General features: G+C 43.9%; 1 protein-coding gene across 5 annotated transcripts; it reads left to right on the top strand.

Moving 5' to 3' along the window:
- Positions 1-8,332: 8,332 nt before the first annotated feature.
- Positions 8,333-12,711, top strand: LOC119367673. Of its 5 annotated transcripts, XR_005176378.1 has the most exons (7): positions 8,359-8,716; positions 8,880-9,041; positions 9,128-9,208; positions 9,289-9,442; positions 10,032-10,278; positions 11,281-11,522; positions 12,381-12,711. XR_005176378.1 is itself a non-coding variant. In XM_037633135.1 (6 exons), the coding sequence occupies exons 2-5, from the start codon at positions 8,977-8,979 to the stop codon at positions 11,389-11,391; spliced, it is 504 nt and encodes a 167-aa protein (XP_037489032.1). In that variant the 5' UTR covers positions 8,356-8,716; positions 8,880-8,976; the 3' UTR covers positions 11,392-11,522; positions 12,381-12,711. The 5 variants fall into 5 exon arrangements, 3 of the variants coding, with proteins under 3 accessions (XP_037489034.1, XP_037489033.1, XP_037489032.1); XM_037633135.1 differs by lacking the exon at positions 9,289-9,442 and having other exon boundaries at positions 8,356-8,716; XR_005176377.1 differs by having other exon boundaries at positions 8,360-8,716; positions 8,880-9,208.
- Positions 12,712-13,518: the final 807 nt, after the last annotated feature.

Consider the following 13,518-nt stretch of genomic DNA (forward strand, 5'->3'; position numbering starts at 1 on the left):
ATTGCTACTCTCCGATATAACTAGGCTCCGAATAAGTTTTCTTCTAGACTCGACAAAGGCCATGCTACAAACAATCAAGGGGGCTCCTATGGTCGATCAAGACTCTGATACCAACTTGTCACGCCCAATATGCGATCCTATCCGACAGGAACTCGAAGGTCCCACCAAGGATAGAGCCGCATATTGGAGATGCTTTTGCAAGGTGGATATCATTACATCATACCATTACATAATAGATGGGGATACATACAAAAGGCATACAATGCCACATGAATACAACAACATCATACATAAGAGCAACATCCGACTACGGATGAAACACAAACAGACTCAAACGATATCCATCCTGCTAGCCCAGGCTGCCGACCAGGAACCTATCCCTCAATCGAAGAAGAAGCAGAAGAAGAACTCCCAAACAAGTAAACATCGCTCTCACGTCATGATCATCGCATTACCTGTACCTGCAACTATTGTTGTATTAATCTATGAGCCACGAGGACTCAGCAATCCCATTACCATGGGTATCAAGACTAGAAAAGCTTAATGGGTATGGAATGGATAAGTGGTGAGGTTGCAGCAAGCGACTAAGCAATGTATGGTGGCTAACATACGAGTACAAGAATAAGATGAGAAGCTACGCTAATGGTCGCAAACTAGTAATGATCAATAAATGATCCTGAACTACTTACGTTCAAACATAAACCCACCATGTTCTCTTCTCGACTTACTCGAAAAGAGACCGTCACGGTTACGCACGCGGTTGGTATATTTTAATCCGAATCTGGTGTCAAGTTCTCTACAACCGGATATTAAAAATTCCCTTCTGCCACATAACCATGGGCACTGCTCTCAAAAGTTTAAACTCAGCAGGGGTGTCCCAACTTAGCCCATAACAAGCTCACGATGCGTGGATACAATCCTCCATCACGAGACCCTCCGATCAAACTCAGAATCCCGGTGCATAAGACATTTCGACAGTGGTAAAACAAGTCCAGCAAGACCTCCCCTGATAGTAGCCACGCGTATCTCGTCTCACGCCACGTCCGGATTGGCTAAGTTTCCGGCTGGCACACCCGTTGGTGGCCCCGGCTACTGCCAATTTGGGACCAACACCATCAGCACAGGCCTCCGCTGTTATGTGGAATTAGAACCTAGGGACACGGCCCCCTATGCAGATTAATTAATTAATTCAATATTATTATGATGGCAAATGTTAAAACCAATGTTGGGCCTTGCTGGAAGAGTTTTATTCAAAGCAAACTGTCAAGAGGGGCCCATAAACCCTCATCGTGTTAGGGACGCAAAATCAAGGAACATAACACCGGTATGACGGAAACTAGGGCGGCAAGAGTGGAACAAAACACCAGGCAAAAGGCCGAGCCTTCCACCCTTTACCAAGTATATATGTGCATTAATTAAATAAGGATATTGTGATATCCTAATATATCCATGTCCCAACATGGAACAACCTGCACTGCACCTGCAACTAGCAATGCTATCAGGGGGGCTAATCAAAGCGGTAACATAGCCAAAGAAAGGTTTGCTGGGACGGTGGAAAAGGTTAGAGGCTGTTTCATGGCATATAGGGAGGCTTGATAAACAAGTGTTAGGAAGCGCGACACGGCATATAGCATCGAGACAACTAGCATAGCGATGATAGTAGTGAGATCCAGGGTAACGGTCATCTTGCCTGAAATATCGCTAGGAAGAAGATCGAGTCCATGAAGAAGATGAACGGGTGTAGATGAGCCAAGCGTAGTCGAACGAATCCTCATGATCGCAACGAAACAGGAACTAACGAGAAGGCGCACAACCGAAAAGAAGCAAACAACATGATAAACACCCAACACATAAACATGACATAGTGCTCAACCAAGTATGATGCATGACAAGGCTACATGATGGTACTCATGGCAAGAGATGATGCATACAAAACCACACATCAAAGCAAGTTTAAATGAGGCCGGAAACAACATATAACAATTCCGGTAAGTCCTCATATGCAAATTTCGAAGTTGGTCCAGATCTGAACAAAACATTAAGTTGAAGTTGCTAAACAGAAAGTTAAATTGCACCATGTGATCTACACGTTTTTCTAGTCAAGTGGCATATAAAGCTCCTTTAATTCAGAGCTACGGCCTAGAAGGTATGAGCAAAACAAGTTAAACATGACATTGATGCAAAAAGCATTCAAACATCAAGGATGCAACAAGATAATATGAAACTATATGCAATTCTAAGCAAGTTTCATATAGGGCATGCTCAAAACGGAGTAACGGTGCAACACATACACTCCAAACAAGTTATATAAACAATCTGCCCAGCAACTAGGCACTTTGCAATCATCAAAACAACATGCTATAGGAAACATATGAGAACAAACTTGATATGCACTCAAAGTAAAGATAACATGCTTTAAATATCATTAAGGTTCAGGTTCAGAGGCATCAATATTAACCCAAGATGATCAATGCAAAAAGCAACTTGATAACACAGATTCACGACTTGGTGAAAAACAGGGCATATGCATGAGCAGAGTTAATATGATGACATGTTGGAGGCAAGAAACAAAGATTCTACAGCAATTGTACATAGCAAACAAGGGCATGTAATCAAAGTACAAATAACAAAGAGAAAATATCACCAAGGCATCATATGCATATGACTCATGGATTAGTGGGAACCAGCAAGAAAATTTTGAATGCCATAATAGTTTCAGCAAGTGTAAAACTGCAACATTATCATAGCATGTTTGCAAGCCCGGAACAGAGGTCATATGAAGTCCAAAATTATCAAACTTGGCATTTGAAAAAAGTAATAATATCATAATTCAAATCAAGTAATTGGAGAATCTCCAAAACAGGCATATATTAATTAATATCAAGCTCACAACATGGCATTATGAAGTTAACATGAAAACTTGAACATCATTTTGGCATGTTCAATGCAATGAAAACATATGCTACAAGACTTATGAGGCATCAAATGGCATGGAAGGATATATCATGACATTGATATCAAAACATGTCAACTAAGCATCTCCATATTGTGCATGGATTTGATGGTAGCATCAAGCAAACATAGCAACGTAATATAACAGATTCAGACTTAGCAGAACAATAACAGCAAGTAGCCCACTTCACAAGCTTGATGCACTCACCACAGGGCTTATCAGGACATGTGAGTTATACCAATGCAAAGATGACATGATTATCCTCCTAAAACGTGTTGACATGATGCTCAAAAGAAAATCACACAAGAAGATATAAAAAAGACAAATAGGCAAGTTATAACAATTTTCAGCATTTAACAGCAGGAAGCACTTTTGCAACAGGGATTAACATGTGAAGATGAACCCGAACATGAATTCAAAGCACAGAAACATGTAGAGCACTCTGCGATGAACATTTGCATATCAAGATCATCACCATAGGATCAACAGTGACAAAGTTACAACACTCACAAGATGCATATATGATGTTAACAAGCAACAGATTTTAGCAGTTTATATCACTTGGCAGTTCTGCAACAAAGATTAAGGTATCAAGATGAACATTACCATGAATGCAAATTCAACCATCACGTAGACACCTCTGAGATGAATATTTTGACATATCATGCATGCAAAACGTAGCAACATGCACAAAGTTATGCTCATGGACGAAATTTTACACTAGGGACGGAGCGGTACAGTGGGGCCATTTGGTTGGCGGGACGGGGCCGGACCAGGACGAGCCCATCCAGGTCGAGGTCAACGCGGCGGCGGTGGCGGGGACGACGAGTGGCGAGGTGGAGGAAGACACCAGAGGGTGGGGTGAGGCGGATCCCGGCCAGATCCGGCGGCGGCCAGGCGGGCGAGGGGCTCGGTGGAGACGGGGAGGCGCGAGGAGGTGCCGGCGGCGGCGGTGCACAGGCACGGGAAAGCGGGTGATGGCGGCGAACGGAGCGGTTGCTGGCGGCGGCGGCGGGCACGCGAGAGGTACAGCTCGGGGCGGAGCGGCCGACAGCGACGAGGTGGAGGCAAGGCGGGGTCGCACTCCGGCGAGGGCGACGGCGGCGGGACGAAGGGATCTGGGTGGCGCTGGGCGTGGGGCACTCAGGGGATCTGGGCCTCGCGGGCTGCACGGTGTGGGAGAGCCAACGGGGACATGTGGCAAGGTGGTATTGGCTCGGCGGTGGCGGCGTACATGTCCGGCGGCAGGGGTGTTGTGTCCGGCATGGGTTTTTGCCCAAAATTTGGAAGGGGGGGGGCATTTTTATAGGTAGAGGGAGCTAGGAGAGGGCTATGGAGGAGAGGTTTTCACCCACACGATCATGATCCGACAGCGAAGAGCATGGAGGGGGTTTAGATGGGCTAGTGGGCTGTTCTGGAGGGGTGTTGGGCTGTAAAGAGAAATCGGTCCGGCGGTTAACGCGGGTAACCATTGGGGCATCAAACGACCTCCAAATGGAACGAAATTTGACAGGCGGTCTACCGGTGATATACCAAGACCGCTCGACAACTCTCGGTCAATTCCGAGAACATTTTTCTCCCGCTCACAAAACAAGAACTGGGAGGCGCGACGGGCGCGTGCGAGTGTGGCTAGGCTCAGAACGGACAACGGAGAGAACTGGAAGACCCGAGCGGATGCAAGTTTTGAAAACATGTAAATGAAATGCACCTGATGACATGGCAAAAAGCAGCACGCAAGCGAAAGACATGGCAACGACGGCGAATAACTGGATGACACCTGGCGCATCGGTCTCGGGGCATTACAAAACAATCCTAAATAGAGCTTCACTCTAAGGTCGAGGGATTATCCCCCGACAATCTACATAGCTCCGCCTAAACACAACATTTGCATGTATGTAGTACTAGTCTTAATATTCATGTTTCAGTTTCCTGTTCATTTTAAATATTGAATTGAAGACCATGCATGTCTTACATTTTACTCCCTTCATTCCTAAATATTAGTCTTTTATATATTTCAAATGGACTGCCACATACGGATGTATATAGACATATTTTAGAATGTAGATTCACTCATTTTGCTCCATATGTAGTCACTTGTTGAAATCCCTAAAAGACAAATATCTAGGAACAAAGGGAATATTTTTAAATTCGTGTTATATATGCATGGTTTGGAAAAATAGATGCACTATACTTACTGGATTGTTGTTGTATTCGTGTGTGTGTGTGGGGGGGGGGGGTTGTGTGGTCATATGCTTGATACATACAAAGTTTTCTCACCACCATACCGTTCATCTTTTAAATTTGAATTTGCAATGAAAAATTTACTAGGGATACCATGAAATGTGAAATCCACGTTGAGATCACTATATCACAAACTCACTCTAATTCAAGAACTTGTCATGAATCAATTACCACGTTGAGATTACTATTTGCAACGAAAATACGGGCAATGTAGTACATATAGATTCGTTCGGCAATTTAAAAGATTCCTTTCATATTCTCGAATGGTAGCACCCAACGGCGTACCAGCCAGACCCGGGCTCGTGTTGATCCTTAAACAAAATACCCAAGCTCGTGTCCTTCTGGTAGCGTGCGTGGTACGCAGATTAGCCAACCCCAACCAGTCGAGCCTCCACGTTTCAAGCTGAAATATCTGGCGGCCAGAATTCCAGCTCTAGGAAATTCCCCTCACGTCCCCGGTCCATAATGACTACCGATGAACAATGGAGGAATGCTTTAGTAACTAGACAACATTACCTACCGTGACGAACACGGTTCAATTCCCTTGGTCGCCGGTACCCAAGGTCACCCATCAACTCCGTTGCCTAGTACTAATAGGAGTACTACACCAGGATGAGCACAGAATTGAGCCCCGTTTGTTCGTGCCTAGTACTTGAGTTAATATATCAGGCAATGCACTGGTACACAGGGATTATCCTTTTACTCTGCATATATAACTTGTCTGAACTCTGACTAAGCAAAATGTTTGAATAAATCCTTTCTTAAGAAATATTAACATCTACAACTATAAGATGTATCGCTTGAAAATTTATTGCATGATGCAGGTTATGATATTGTTTTGAATCGTGGACTTCAAATTTTAGAAAATCCAAAAGTGACCAGAAATTCACGAAACTGAGCATAGTCTCGTGATATGGCACAAATATGCTGTCGTATTTCTTTTCTTCAATTTGAGACAAGTTGCTTATGAGAAGTTGCACAAATGAAGAGCCAAGGTATTTTGGAACAAAGACCTGTCACGTTAAGGCGAATGCTTTCAATATTCAAACTGTGGGCGGTGACGCCACGAGTCCCGCTTCTCATCGGCAGGTGCCGTCCGAGCAAGCGTGTGAGTCGACGGGAGGTGTGCGAGCAGACTGCTGCGCCGGCTGACTGGGAGGCATGCGAGCAGGCCGCTGCGCAGGCTCACCGGGAGGCGAGCCCTTTGATAAGGCTTCGCCACCCACATTCGTCTCAACTAACCCGACTTTTAATGGCGCCAGCGCCGCAGTTTAAAATCAACCCCGCACTACCCAGTATCGTTACAATCTTCTCTCTTCCTCTCCGATTCTCCTGTCGTCTACCTCCAACTAGCCTAACCTAACCATACGCCATGCCGCATCATGATGGTCTGCCCTTAGTCTTCCAGTTTCCTGAGGAAGACACCATGCTTTGGGACGAGCTTGAACTGGCCTTGCGGGAAGACGGCGCGCCTGTTCCCGCTCCCGTTGCCCCGACTGTGCCAACGTCCATCCCCGTGGCATTGATGGGTTGGGAGCCGCACATTGTCACCGAGCTTGATGCCATGGGGTTCCATGAGGTCCCCGCCGACTTTCACGCGCCTGTGCACCTGCCAACGCATGCTCCTGCGCGTGTACTAATGCATGTGCCCATGCCGGTGCTTGTGCACACGAATGTCTCCGTCGCGCCGTTGCCAGCACCTGTCCCCGTGTGGGTGCCAGTGCCCCCCTCAGCGGCATGGATGGCCGTCGTCGACCACTTCCTTGCACCAACGCCAGTCGCTTCCTCCCGCGAGTTGGCTCGCTCCTGGAGACTGAAGTCCAGAACATTCTGCCCTTCCTCGAAGCTAGGGCCAATGTCCACGAGTACGCCAACAACGGCGCAAGACTCTGCCATCGCCGTCAGTCAGTGGCCCGAAGACACACAGAGCACGACAGAGGAGCCGCTTCCCACCGCAAGACGCCTCCGCCACCACCGCATAATCTAAATTTGCCATGAAAAACATTCAGATTGCCATGCTTAAAATCGGAACGTTTATCATTTCTGTTTATTTTAGATCGATCGTCGTATGAATGTAAAGTCGGAGTCAGACTGAATGAAATTTATGGTTTGATCGATTGAATGTTCAGCTAAAGCCGTATCAAGTTAAATATAAAACGTCATCAAGCCACATGTATTCCTTCTCATCGTAAACATTTCATATTAAATACCACGTCAATTCCAAATATTTTCTTAGGGAAGTCAATTCCAAATACTTGTAGGGCGCAATCAGTCCCCTTGTTCGAGCACTAGGCGATACATCTATTTATCAACACATTTAATCTCTACTCCTAATGTCTCAGTTGGTAGGTCGCGTTCCGGGTTTTATTTTTGTCCCACCTCACCCGGTCTTTTTTGGTACTTCTTTGGTACTTGCTCCCACCTCCCGCTCAGCCGAGACGGTTTATTTTCGTACTCCCTCCCACCTCCCAGGTAGTTCCCTCCACGCAAAAAATCGAACCAACCAATAACGTTATGAGGGAGCGATGCCTCCAGATACTCCCCACCACGCAAAAAAAAAACGGACGAAAATAAACCAACGAAAGAAAACCAGCGAAAAAAACCCGTCTTGGACTGGCAACGTGCGAAACGAGCGAGCGAGCGAGCGAAGCCTCCAGGTCCCTTCGCTGTTGCCCTCGCACATCAAGCCGCCGCCCTCGCCCTCGCCCTTGCAGCCGCCGCCGATCCCCTCCCCCATCTTCCTCCCTCAAACGCTAACCCGTCTCGCGGTGCGCCACCGCCCGTCGCAGCCGCCCCCGCCACCTCCCGCCGCGGCCGCCACCCCAGCTCCAGCCGTGGTCGTCGCGCGCAGATCCAGCGGCGGCTGCCGCCCCACCTCCAGCCATGACCGCCCCACCTCCAGCGGCGGCCGCCGCCCCCACGTCCCACCGCGGCCGCTGCCCGCGCCAATGACCCCTTCCCTTGCCGCCGCGCCACGGGTCCACTTCGTCATGAGCTCCAGCGCCGACCATCCCGCCGCTGCTTGTGGTCCCCTCTTCCATTAGCTCCACTTCACCGGAACCGTAAGTCCACATGAGTATGCGTAGCAGGTTCACCAGATCCTCCTGACACGTTCTTCCTTCTCCAAAAATATTTTCTTTTATGTTTAATTTTTTGTCATATGATCATTTCCTATTACCCCAGTGCAGGCCAGTTTGTGATGTTAGATAGTAGTTGTATAATATATATGCTAGACAAGGTTTTGTACTCCTGATTCTAATGTTTCGTTCCTCATGCCTGAATTCAGGAAAATCAGCCAAGATACACAACAAACATATTAGCCGTAGCTAGCTGCTATGTGCACATGTGCAAAAACAAACATATTAATCCTTTGCCGCAGACAATACTGAAGCACTAACACAAACAAGATCCTTTTGAAGATAGTCTCTGAATGCAAATGATCATGACTTATGAATTTGGAGCCATGGCCCACGTGTAGGCAAGGGCAATGATCCATTTTACTACTTGAGCGGTCCAACAGAGGTATTTCTATTTTTCTATCCTCAGAAGAAAAAAGCAGTGAAAAGAAGATAGAGCTCGCTTAGTTTGTTTCTACAAATTTTCGACAACACGTTTATAACAATATCACCAGCCTAAATGCTTGTTACTTACAATATTTTTAATTCAGTTAACCTCTTGAATGCAGATTATTGAAGGTTGTTTCTGAAGTTGTGATTGACTAGAACCAAAGGAAAGTTGGAGACTTTTTTGGTGTGAATTGCTTGGATTAAGTGGGAGTGAAGATGTTCTTTCTGTCTATATCTGGTTCTATTATTGGCAAATTTGTGCCTTCGAGATTGCTACGAGTGTTTGTGTTCCCGAGCTGAAAATTTAGATTATTACCATGTTTGGTCTCCTGAATATAAATCATGATTCTTTGCATCTCAATTGCAGACCAGCGGACCTTTCCGTCCTCATATTCCCCGGATTCATTTTCTGCGATCGAGCGCCCGAGCGGTTGCATCTCGACGGCAGGTGCGTGCTCCATTTCAGTAGTTATACTTCAGTCCAGAAATTTTTTTGGGCTCTCTAACTTTTTTGAGTGGTTTTTCCAGTTCCCTTTACAACCGAGTTAGCTTTATACTATGAGCAGTGAGCAAGTCATGTATAAAGCAAAAACAAAGTATTAGTCTGCTATCAAATGGTACATTTATTTGAACTCTAAGGGCAGGTTCAGGGTCTCATGAAGAGGGCATGTGTTTGTATTAGGTGAGATCTGAACTGATTCTGACCAATGTGAAATTAATTTTGTTGTTGATGGATCTGCAATTATTTTTATATGCACAGAAGTGCCGTAGTTGAGAAGCCTGAGAAGAATATATCACTTAGGTACAGATTCGAGCTAGGGTTTTTCATTTTCTCCTTCTAATCCATTTATCATGCGATAATTTGCCCATAAAATACATACATGATGGTCGTCGTTGGACAGACTATATTTGTTTACTTCTACCCATAAATTTAAAGTCCTGAACATGTATATTACACATCTCTTGTAGGATATATTAATATTAAACTATGTGTGCGTTCCACTGCATTCATCTATTTAATGCATGATATTTGTAAGCTTGGTTCAGGCTGCGCCACATCTATCTATATAATGCACAATATTTCTATGCTTGGTTCAGGTTGTTTCTGACAACCATTGGCAATCTGTCCCTATGTCATTCCTCTTATATATACATAAGAACTGTCTACACAGATCAGAGTGTGTATTAGGGTCATTTCCATTTGTGTTCTGTTCCCTTTATTGTTTTATCGATGTAAAACCCTTGACGAATTATCCATTCCTTTTTCGCAGATCAGAAGGTTTTGCAGTTGACAAGCTTACAGGTTTGAGCACCCCGAACAACGGGGTGGGCCCTTTGACCTGTGAGTTTTGCTGGTACCAAGAGAAGGAGGTTCCTTTTAACCTGCAGGAGCTCTGCCAATGGCAGGGTGCTTTCCTTGACAATGACGTGGTACTGCACGTACGCAAGATGCAGCGAGTGAAATCGGCGCAAGAGGGCATCTTGCAAGCAGCACCAAATCCTATATTATGGGACCGAGTGAGTATCTCAAAGAAGAAATAATTTTTTTGATGTAGGAATATTTGTAGGCTGATTATGCTTTGATGTATAGATCGCAGTAGCACTTAGGTAAAATATAAGTTCTTAGCCAGTTCAATAGTACTTTTGTTGAACAATGCTCAATTGACATTACGCTAAAACCTCGAGAATACCTGAGGGGACAAGGCAAGTGTTGTTTGTAATGACTTGTGTTATGATATTGCAAAATAGATTAGACGGAAAAGTACATAGCATTGCCATGGAATATTTAATACTTTTAGATCTGCCTGTTCATATGATGGCATCCACAAAATCCTTTCTACCATGTGGGTGTGTTTGTGTTAGAATTGTTTCACACAAATAGTCAAATTATTTTCTATGTGTATGCTTCTCCTTTTATCAACTTATGAGAAATTATATTAATGGGGCATGCTTTATTTGCAAGATATAGATGTCTTAACTTGATAAAAGGACTTTATATCGAATGTGTTTGTGCGACTGAAGATGAGGCATGCTTTATTTGAAAAATTATATTGAGTGTGTTTGTGCGACTGGAGATGGAGGATGGCTTGTGCTCTCGCTTGTGCGGTTACCACGGTGCTCCGACCATTATGAAGAGGTGTTGTGTGCAACTACATTTATCTTGTACCAAATTACTATGCCATTGAGTTCAAAATTGTAGACACGGTAGCTTCAAAGCATGATGCGAAATTACTTGGTGCAGCGTGATACAAACAAATGTCATGGCGCATTGGTGCTTTGCTTTGAAATCCAGGAAATTAGTTGGGATTGAAGAATTAGCTCTTGTTATTCATTAATCGTTACCATTTTAAGATTCCTCATTTGTGAAAACTGAAGTCCCCATTCCTTTTGGTCATTTAAGAAAGCATATGAAAGTGACACGACACACTGTCCCACATATATCTTAACTCTTCTAAAATCATGTTTCACTGCTTGGTTTGTGCTACAAATAATGTCGGTACATTGAACTTACTAAATCAGGTCAAATGTGGCTCGGTGATAGAATTAAGCATGAAGGAGGAAGATACCAGCACCAGCACGAGCAATAAAGACTGCGGCAACGGCGACAACAGTGTGTCCCGGCGAGCGTGAGCAATGGCAGCATCATCTCTGACTCCGAGTACCTGACCAAGACGCTGCCCAGGTCACATGTCAAGGACTTCCTCTTGGACGATGCCGCCCCCTTGGCTGTTGTTGTCGTCTCCTCAAATAAGTCGTATCAGGTTAGTTCCATTGCACTACAAATACTACCACTTCTATTGGGCAAGCAAATACAACTTGAAAGTATAAGTCGTATCAGGTTAGTTCCATTGTACGCCAGTGTCGTCTGGCACGCGAAGTCAATTTCTTGCATCGGCCATTGTTGTTCATCTGCTACTCTAACCAGTAACCATCCCTTGCTCCCAATAATTTTGAGCTCGCAAATATGACATTGGTTGCTTGATTAGCATTATTTCTTTCAAGGACAAAACTAATTGTCAATTCTTTTTGGATACAGCAGATGGATTTTGGATGCAGACCAATGTGGTTTCTTCATAGTACTAGGGAGCCGACAATAAAAAACATGAGAATTCATCACCTATCTTAGCCACCGCAACCTGAACAAGATTTGCCAACATCTAGCTTAATCCTTCTGAATGGTTGGTAGCAGATCTGTCCTACAAGCAGAAATCATCTACTTTGTGTTTGAGTTTTCTAAATTACAGTAAAACATGTGCATACTTCAGTTTGCACAAAGAGCAAACCTAGACAATCTGCTGTAGGGTCTGAGCTACTGAATATACATGTAGTAAAAAATACTTTTCCTTTGGTCCTCTTTCATGTTCAAGTTCCTAACGAAGCTGCCATATAGCGCATTTAGGCTCTGGTCAACAAGTCGGCAGACAAGTTGCAAATTCAATCAACAATGAACATAGAAAACTGAACCCATTGTTCATGATCTTTAAGGAAGAAAACACACAAGATTCGTTATTCAATCTTATCAATGACCATGTGTAATCTTAGGCTATTTTGTTATCAATAGCTAAAAGTTGTTCACAAGCCTTGGTGTGTTTTGATGTTTCTTGAATGTGGAGCTGCAGGTAGAGCTGAGGATTAAGGATTAAGTATAAACGTAATGGAGCCCGTTGTATAACAACACAGAGCCGAAGGAGATGCTATTTTATTGTTGCCTTATCTTTGTCAATGCAGTCGAATATGGGTCTATTCTGGTGCCCTGTCTTCATCGTAGCGTGTGTATGTAACATGGGGGCGGCCGTGAGTATAGATCGTCTAGACTACTTTTTCTGGGCTACTAAAATATACGAAGAGACATCAAGGTCAGAAATCAATTAGGGAGGCACTAACATTATGCCTTGATTCAGATGTTGTAAAAAAATGCCTTGATTCAGATGGTTCCGTCGATTTTTTGCATTTATTATGGATAATTTGTATTAGTTTCCTTTTGGAGTAAAAAATGGGTTGAAATTGATATAATACAATTTTGGTTAAACTTCATTGTAGTTTTATCAACAGTTATGAGAGTTTGCTACCTCATGTTTTTTTATTTAAAATGAAGATGTCGGTATTATATGCATTGTCGACTTTGTTGGACATTTAATAAAGAAAATTTATATGAAACATGTACATCTAATGTGGTTGATGTCTGCAAACTAGAATTAAGAACCCTTTGGTTACCGATCAATATCTACATCTTTGTTGTGCCGTGGCAACGCACGGGCATTCACCTAAGATAGCAAGAAATTTATTCTTTTGTTCTGCTACAATTGAGGAACTAGCTTTAAAATTCGTAATTGTAATCAAATTACATATGTGTTCCTATTAAAAAGAGAGAGCAATGCATGTCAGCATTTGTGTCTCGGCGTGGCATGCAACAGCGGATCACAATATCCTTCTAGGTACGTATGTGTTGTGTGCCTATGTGTATAAGCTTCACAAGCATCTCTATACCGCTCGTCGCTTATGTCTCCGTTTTCTTCTACTGTAATGTCGCCGGTAATTGGTTGCTCTATTTCTTTCCTCTCTCTAGCGCACTTCTCTTTGGGTTCCATGCTTCAATCAAATCAAATCGACAACATTATAGGATTGCGTGCCGATTTTTTGTTTTTCTTTCACATTAGTAATTAGGGGATTGTGATACAGTCTTGCCCAATCTCAGAATTAAGACTCCCAGTCGATACTATATCCATGAGATCTACTATTAAGATCCATGAAAAAAAC

This window comes from Triticum dicoccoides, chromosome 2B, assembly GCF_002162155.2.
Source record: "Triticum dicoccoides isolate Atlit2015 ecotype Zavitan chromosome 2B, WEW_v2.0, whole genome shotgun sequence".
Lineage (NCBI taxonomy): Eukaryota > Viridiplantae > Streptophyta > Magnoliopsida > Poales > Poaceae > Triticum > Triticum dicoccoides.